Source organism: Protomyctophum bolini, assembly GCF_963924005.1.
Source record: "Protomyctophum bolini genome assembly, chromosome: 20".
NCBI classification, from domain to species: domain Eukaryota; kingdom Metazoa; phylum Chordata; class Actinopteri; order Myctophiformes; family Myctophidae; genus Protomyctophum; species Protomyctophum bolini.
This window is the reverse complement of record NC_137881.1, coordinates 36,347,098-36,355,600: the sequence shown is the minus strand read 5'-3', so window position 1 is coordinate 36,355,600 and position 8,503 is coordinate 36,347,098. Positions and strand designations below refer to the sequence as shown.

The window sequence follows — 8,503 nt, the reverse complement described above, 5'->3', positions numbered from 1 at the left end:
GACAAATCCGCTAAGTTGGCAACACTGCACGCAGCTAAGCTATATACATCTCCATACAACCGTACTCTACCGGATTTTCAATGAGAGTGGAGTGGTTGTTGTACTTTTTTGCGCATTTATGACAAAATATAATAATCGGTTCGATTATTAACTTTTACCACCGATACCGATATTAATAAAAAACATGAATATCGTGGCCGATTATCGGCTGATCACTAATTGATACAGTTCAAATGTTATCAAAGCATTCTGAGGCAGCACTGGACTTGCATCAAGGCAACCCTATTCAGTATTTTAGCCGTGACGTGAGCGCCCCCTCCTGAGATACTTTCCGGGTCCTATACTTTTGTGTCGCTTTTGTGTCCCCATAGAGTTATACTGTGATGCTCCGTCGGACTATACATCTGAGACGAAAACAACCACGAAAGTCTCATTTTACCGCTTTCCTCGCAACAACAAAGCTGCGCTGCTCTCCCAAATCTGGCTGTGACAGGCCGTCTGCCCCACATGGAAATACTATCGCCATTTTATGTTATTGTGTCAACTGAATCCTCATTAATGCAAACTAGATTCAACATACTCAAGCCTGCACACATTCTAAATATGCCCCCGAAATATCTTACCGATCAAATGGTTGCCACCTTCAATAATAATGATAATAATAGTCTTTATTGTCTCAACATCATATATTTTTGTTGTCATGGACACTTAATAATTCTACTCGAGTTGGAAGCATTAACACCCATTTTAACCCTCAATGGCTTCCTTTCTGAAAAATAACGTAATTGTAAAAAGATTCACACGCTTAGATATTCTATTTACAATGAGAAGCGGACGGGAGCTGGTGCCTCTTGGACGCGGACGTAACGTTGCACTACAAAATGACACCGGACTTAAATACTGAACATAGGGTGCCACGGCACTGACTTTGAGAAGCCCTATATGGTGTCTCACCAGTGCAGGGTTGGTATGTATGGTATATCGACGTATACGGTATATGATATGGTTATATAAGCTATATGGTTTAACCCATTTAGACCTGAGGACGATTCTACAAAATGTCTTCGAAATCATGACAGTTTTCTGATAACCCCCCCCCTGTAGATCTGCTATTTTTCAATAGCTAGAGTATACAGTAACATAATCCTTAAAATAGGGTGAGGTATGGTGTCGGTAGAATCGGCTATAGCCAGGCTTTTATTTTCGTTCGCATATTCGGCTCAAAAATGAAACCAATAGGATACACTGTTTTTTATTGTCGGTCTAAAGACCAGATATCCCACAGGCTGGGCCAGGCTATGGTGTGGGTGTCTCACCACTGTTGTAGGGCTGCCACAGTCTGAAGCGTGTGGCGTTGGTCTGGGCGCTGGCAGGGAGGGGCAGGTGCAGGAACAGGGTGTCCGTGGAGGTGGGGAAGTAGAACTCGTCCAGCAGGAGCCAGCTGATGCCTCCGTTCACCGAGTACTGCAGGAGGACCGAGTGGGAGCGCTCTGGGACCCCTGGAGGATAACACACAGCACACGTTAGCATGAAGCTAACATGGAGGACAACACACAGCACACGTTAGCATGAAGCTAACATGGAGGATAACACACAGCACACGTTAGCATGAAGCTGACATGGAGGACAACACACAGCACACGTTAGCATGAAGCTAACATGGAGGACAACACACAGCACACGTTAGCATTAAGCTAACATGAATGAATGAATAAATGAATGAATTGATTATTTAATGAATGGGTGGATGGATAGATGGATGGATCAATCAATCAATCAATCAATCAATCAATCAATCAATCATTCACCTTTAGTGATGAACTTGAAGCTGAACTGGATGTACAGAGTACTAGTGGAGTCCAGGTCCCTGGAGACCAGCATACGAAGACCGTCCTGTGCACACACACACACACACACGCACACACACACACACACACACACACAGCTGTTCATACCAGCTACAAGACGACCAAGCGTTGTTAGCGACATTTATGTCAAAACGCTACACGTACAGTAAACACATGACTGACTGAGGTATAAAAACATTGCGTTCAATTCATTCAATGCCCTTTAAAAAAACAGGTGTAGCATCCCTTTAATTAAAGACAGGTGTAGTACCCCTTTAAAGACAGTTTAAAAACAGGTGTAGCACCCCTTTAAAGACTTTAAAAACAGGTGTTGTACAGAAATCCCTTTAAAGACTCTTTCAAATCGGGTGTAGTACCCCTTTAAAGATGAGGGCGGTGCCAGACTTGAGTGGCTCTCCGCTCAGCGTCCCTCGCTCGGCGCCGTGGACCTCAGGCCACGCCTCCTGCTGCAGGTTCTCGTTGAAGTCGTCCCGGAGGACGGAGGGCAGGGGGACCGACGGGACACAGTGGGGACCCCCGAAGCCTTTATCACACCTGAGAACAATCACAGTAATAACTCATTACAACTGGGAAAGCATTGGTGTCCTTGTTGGGGGAGGGAACATTATAGGTTGATGAACCAATAGGGAGCAGTCGCCACGTTTTCGGCGCTAGGTTAAAAAATAAAACCCATTTAGACCTGAGGTCAATTCTACAAATGTCTTCTAAATCATGACAGTTTTCTGAAAAACCTGTTTCTATGTCAGTCGTTCTCAAACTATTTCATGTCAAGGAGCACTAGAATTATCTGTACTTGGCTGCCGAGCCCCATCTGAAAATATGTTGTTCCAGGGACCACCCAGGAGCATATAGATTTGAGTTAAAAATTAAAGAAAGAATATATATTCAAAGATTTGCGCCACATTTTCACAATTTAAAATAAAATAGCACGCCTACAAGTATGAGCTTGTAGATCTGCTATTTTTCAACAGCTATATAAGCTAAAGCATAACATAATGCTTAAAACACCAATTTGTGTTGTGAGTTTAGCCTTTGTGCGTGCGTGCATGCATGTACATACAGTCATACACACAGTGTCCGTTGTCACACAGGCCGTGTCCAGAGCACATCCAGGGACACCCAGGAGCCAGCAGAACGTTGTCCAGAGCCCAGCCCTCTGCCCCGGGGTGAAGTGAGTCTGGATCCACCGAAACCGAGTCCTGGGGGAGCTGGCGCACGCACGCACGCACGCATGCATGCACGCACACACGCACGCACGCACGCACGCACGCACACACACACACACACACACACACACACACACACACACACACACACACACACACACACACACACACACGTTTATATTACTATACAATATACTATATACTAATATACTATATATCACTATATCGCCTCAAATAAGGTCTGTGTTTGAAAAGCCTGTCATCCCGGCCGCTTCACTCATATGGATTTGAAGAATCAACTGAAAAACGCTATGGTTACTGCCGCTGAATTAGTTATATTTTTGCTAGAAACAGACTGTATATTATATATGAGTGACTGGCTGTCGCCTGTCGCAAACGATACAGATGATAATGAGACAATATTACGATGACCCGCCATGTTATTTTCTGTAGAGAAATTACTTCCGTGAATCTGAGGGATGAGCCAGTGACGTCAGGAGGAGTCAGGACTTCGGCGCTCTATTATCAACCCACCTGGAAATACATTTCTATACATTTCAGGTGCGGTTGCCATGCCAATCATCAGCCAATCAGGAAAGAGTACCCATTCATCAGCTTCATTTTTGCAGTGTTCCAGTTCCAATGTTCCTGCGTCCAACTTCACTTGTTCAATCTGCATTCTGACTGAGTTCTCTATCCTGATTGGATGAAATAGGTGTCCCAACCTGAACTAAAGAGTTGGAGAGACGAGGAGACCCCGGGTGAGCAGTATGGGTTGGCGCCCCAGCCTGTGTCTTCCGTGAGGAAGAAGCCCAACAAACCCACGGTGAGGCCTTTAGGAGGGCCATTCAAGCCTCAAGCGGAGCCTGCGGCACGACCAAGGGCAAGGTGGAGCCGCAGCGGAACCGTTGCTGCTTGAGAATCCACCATTTCTGAATAAAGTGCCTGGTACTGGGAGTCTGGTGCAACGCACAGGGCCTGACCTGGTGAGAGCAGGAGTGGACCTGGTGAGACGTAGGAGGGGGCCCGGACAGGAGTCAACCCACAGAGCCTATAGAGCGCCGCAGTCCCGCCCCCTTTCAGAAAAGCGAGTGGCCCAGGAAGTGGAAGCCCCATGCATTCTCCCATCGGCACTTTTAATATAATTTATTTAAAGACAGTTACGCCGCGGACAAAGCCAATTCGGATCGTGACGAATCATGACAATGAACACAATATTTTGGGCCGATCAAATAATTTATAAGACGAAAAATAAAACAAATAGTGTTGTCTCCAGAGGAACGGATTGTGTGGCCCCGTAAGTCAAGGGCTTGATCACCCCTGAGTCAGGGGTATGATGTTGGGAGACCCGACACATCACTGAGGATACGTCCCAGGTGCATCCATTTATGTATGTTGTTACTGAACAAAAATATTCTATACTCTCTAGGTCGTCGTTGCTTCCAGCCATGCCGGTTCTCCATTCTGGCCAGCTCGTTGGTAATTTGCGCTCCTGCGTCGATCTTGAGTACATGCAGTCATCCACATACCGGTATGTTAATGTGGGACGTCCTCGTGACCGGTCCTCATGTGTTGGTTCCCACAGCACTAGTTTGATGGCTGTTCTATGCTGTTCTTTGGCAGTATCCTGCTATAGTCTCATTCTCCTGGCTCACCCTTGGTATTCCCTCATTATAGATTTGTGTTGGTAACGAATGTGTGTACCACATTGGTGTACCATGCATGTATACCAATGAGCACTATCAGAATATTTTTTAGCTATTTTTCAATAGCTAAAGTATCAAGGCAAACAAAATGGTAGGAGCGCACACCAAGAGTATAGGGAGGTGCTGACCACGGGAGACAAACTTTACAACAGAAAGGAGAGGACGCACGACTCGTAGTCCTGATGCCAAAGAATACTTTTTATTTACCAACGTTTCGACAAGCTAGTTGCCTTCTTCAGGGTAAATAAAAGGCATTTTTTGGCAGTTGTGCGACCTCTCCTTTCTGTTAGCTAAAGTATAACATAATGCTTAACAAACAAAAAAAACACCAAAGGGGGTTCCCGTCCGTTCCAGAACGAGTTCAAAGTATAATGTTTTATTTATGAATGTAAAACCCTCTCTCACTTGGCAGCGCTGGGCAGGTACACGGTGATCCTCCTCCAGTGCTTGTACTGTGTGGAGGTGTAGACGGAGCTCTGGGTGTAGCCGGCGCAGCCGATGGCCGGCGGCACGCACTCGGGCTGGACGAGGGCCCAGCCGCGGCCGCAGTCCGTGGAGAACTCCAGGCGCACGCCGTGGGAGAAGGACGTGGACTTGCTGCAGCCCATGCTGACGGAGAACTGCAGGAAGGACGAGCCCGACACCTCAAAGTCCCACGTCTCGGCGTAGCGCGGCTTCTCTGGGAACACACAGAGAACACACACGCACACGCGCACACACACAGCAGTGTTGATTTTGGGCAGCACATTTTTTGTTTTTGTTTTAGTCAGTCTCTTGAATAGTTTTTAGTCACATTTTAGTCACCTGGAATGTGTTATTGTTGGTTTCGTTTTAGTCGACTAAATGTCATGAGATTTTAGTCGACTAAATCTACGGGTGATTTAGCCGACTAAAATGTATTTTGGCGGGCCATGATGCCGTCGTAATGACTATTTTTACACTTGCTGAAAATAGCCGCTCTACAAGCTCACAACGTGTCGCAGAGCTTTTACAGAAGTGACTGTTGGCTACTGTGAGGAAATAGAAAATAGTTCCTATACTGGGAGGAAATAGTTGACCTCAAATCACCCAAACAAAGTCACTCCATGAGGAGTCAAATAGGAGAGAAATGTTTTAGTTTGTGTACAGTTTGTGGCAAGAGCTGTAGTTTAAAGACTAATCTAAAATTTCAAATGATGACTCATTCATGGAAAAAGCCCTTTACATGTACAGTTTGTGGCAAGGGCTGTAGTTTAAGGAATGGTCTAAAAATACACATGAGGACTCATACAGGGGAAAAACCATGTATGTGTACAGTTTGTGAACAAGGCTTTAGTCATAATTGCAATCTAAAAGTGTCATAAAGAGAGAGATTAAAATGTCATAATCATTAATATCCATACACTAGTGGTGTAATTGTTGTGAATGTTTTGGAGGATATATGTCCCATTGCAAATGAACAGGTGATAATGGGTTAGGGTGTGTAACCCTATTGCTGAATGGAAGGATGGGCCAACCAATTTGCATGTGATCCTTTTAGTATAAGTAGAGTGCATATAGCCTACCTAAGATCGGAATAATTTGCATTCAAATGACTTAGACTGGAAAATACTTAGCATCCCTGCAACAACATCTGAAAGGGGTCATGTACAGAAAGATATTTCACCAGCATATTTTCTTCCTGTTTTGATGACATGAGTGAAACATTTAAAATGTGTTCTCAGCTTCTAGATCAAAATAAATGAATGAATGAATGAACCCTCTAGCTGTTATTTTAAATCTAAGCTAAAAACATGCATGCATGTTTGCTGCTTCCTTTCATCGAGATGGTGTAATTATTATTCTACACTGACATTTATTTAAATAATTTCATTCATTTTTGTTCATTGTTGTACTATTTTCTTTGCTCTGTTTTATGAATGTATTTTCTATTCAGGCAACAAGGTTCAAATCCGGGGTAGAATAGGAAAGTTACATAAGGTTTCTGCGTTTGTGTGAACACAAACATTGGCTTGTGATTGGCTGATCACCCCATAGTGATGATTTGATTGTCTGAGCAAAGAATATATTGGAGATTAAAGTGAGGGCAGAAAAGTGAAGATGCCAAAAGTGATTGTGGTGATCAAACCCTTTTGTGTACAGTTTGTGAAAAAGGCTTTTGTCAGAATTGCAATCTAAAAACTAGAAGACGAAAAGCTGTTAAATGATGGGTGTTTTTTCAAATACGGCATTATGTTGACACTTATTGTCAATTATCAGCAGTTTTGTCCAGCTAGATACATTAAACATGACGGACTATACATTTTTGAATAGACTTGTAAACTTGTAAAATGGCCTGCATGCGGACAGGCCAGTTTATTGTTCTTGCTATTATTTTCATTGCTCTGTGTCCTGAATGTGTTTTCTATTAGGCAATAAGGTTCAAATCCAGGGTAGAATAGAACATTTGCTTAATGTTTGATATAAAACATATTGAGTTCCCTTGTTGTTGGGAGCAGTGATTGGCCAGTTTTGTTCTATTGTTCTAATGTTGTGTAACGCCCCCCTGACTCTGATTGGAGCATCAGGGTCCCCTGTTAGTATTTAACAAGAGTTTGTTCTGCTTGGAGTCACTTTAAACTCTGCTAGTTGTTAAGAGCTGAACATCTCCTTTCTGCACTAGCTTTGTTTTGGATATACTTCAACTTTAGTACTTCATTGTACAAGATTTTTGCTAAAAAACATCTAGTATCATTTTATGTGGGCAAGTTTTGAGTTATGGCTTTACTACAAACATTGAAGTCCTTGGTCAACCAGAGACTATCTGCTGCGGCTGAAGAGATATTTGGGATTATTGGAAGAATTCTAACAGAGTATGAGGATGAAGCTTTCCAAATCAAGCAAGAAACTGACCGACAACGCATTCTACTGGATATGGTTTTACAACCAATCGTCAAACTACACAGAGCAGGTTGGTAAAACCTTTACTACGTTAACCTTTACTATGTTAACTGTTAAAGCCTTGAACATGTTTGAACATGGTAACTCTTCCAACTGCATCAATCCATTCATGTTAGGGTTAAACTTGCATTCAAAAACATTCTCTGTGGATATATCTGATAGGAATAGGTTGTAGCTAATGATAAATTATATTTGAGAAACAAGGAGAGGCTTGTTTTAGAAATTGAGGTAAGAAACAATAATTTGTGTGACACTTCACACTGGAATCAAGACAACATTGGGACAGATATGGAACTAAAAGCAGAAGTTTCATGTAATAATGTGTTTATATTCTGTATCTTCCATCTAGACTCCATACACTTCCTTGTGTGTAAAGATGAGGTATTCCCTGAGCAGCAGGAGAGAACATCCAGTCTGGTCAAAGAGGAACCAGGGTCTCTACAGATTAGAGAGGAACAGGAGGAGATAACTTCCAGCCTGATCAAAGAGGAACCAGAGTGTCCACAGATTAAAGATGAACAGGAGGAGAGAACCTCCAGTCTGATCAAAGAGGAACCAGAGTCTCCACAGATGGAGGAACAGGATGAGCTACTCCAAAGATCACAGGAGTATGGTGGATCAACAGAGACATTACTATCAGTGAAACATGAATATGATGAAAACATACAAACAGAACCTGTAGCCAGCACCTCATCTAAACACATGGAAACACAAGCTGATGTAGAGGACTGTGGAACATCACAACCAACTAGTGATGATCAGCTCTTCTCTTCACACTGTTCTGAATCTGACATAACTGAAGACAGTGATGAGTGGGATGAGACCACGGATGACCAGTCAGGTT

At 43.3% G+C, this 8,503-nt stretch overlaps 1 protein-coding gene across 1 annotated transcript in view; it reads right to left on the bottom strand.

Moving 5' to 3' along the window:
- Positions 1-8,503, bottom strand: part of LOC308335359 (reelin-like) — a gene marked incomplete at both ends in the record, with an annotated part of 109,364 nt that overhangs the window by 47,393 nt on the left and 53,468 nt on the right. Inside the window, 6 exon segments of the mRNA XM_080792378.1 lie at positions 1,317-1,499; positions 1,809-1,893; positions 2,225-2,402; positions 2,937-3,036; positions 3,039-3,076; positions 5,146-5,419. Coding sequence (XP_080648504.1) covers positions 1,317-1,499; positions 1,809-1,893; positions 2,225-2,402; positions 2,937-3,036; positions 3,039-3,076; positions 5,146-5,419 — 858 coding nt within the window.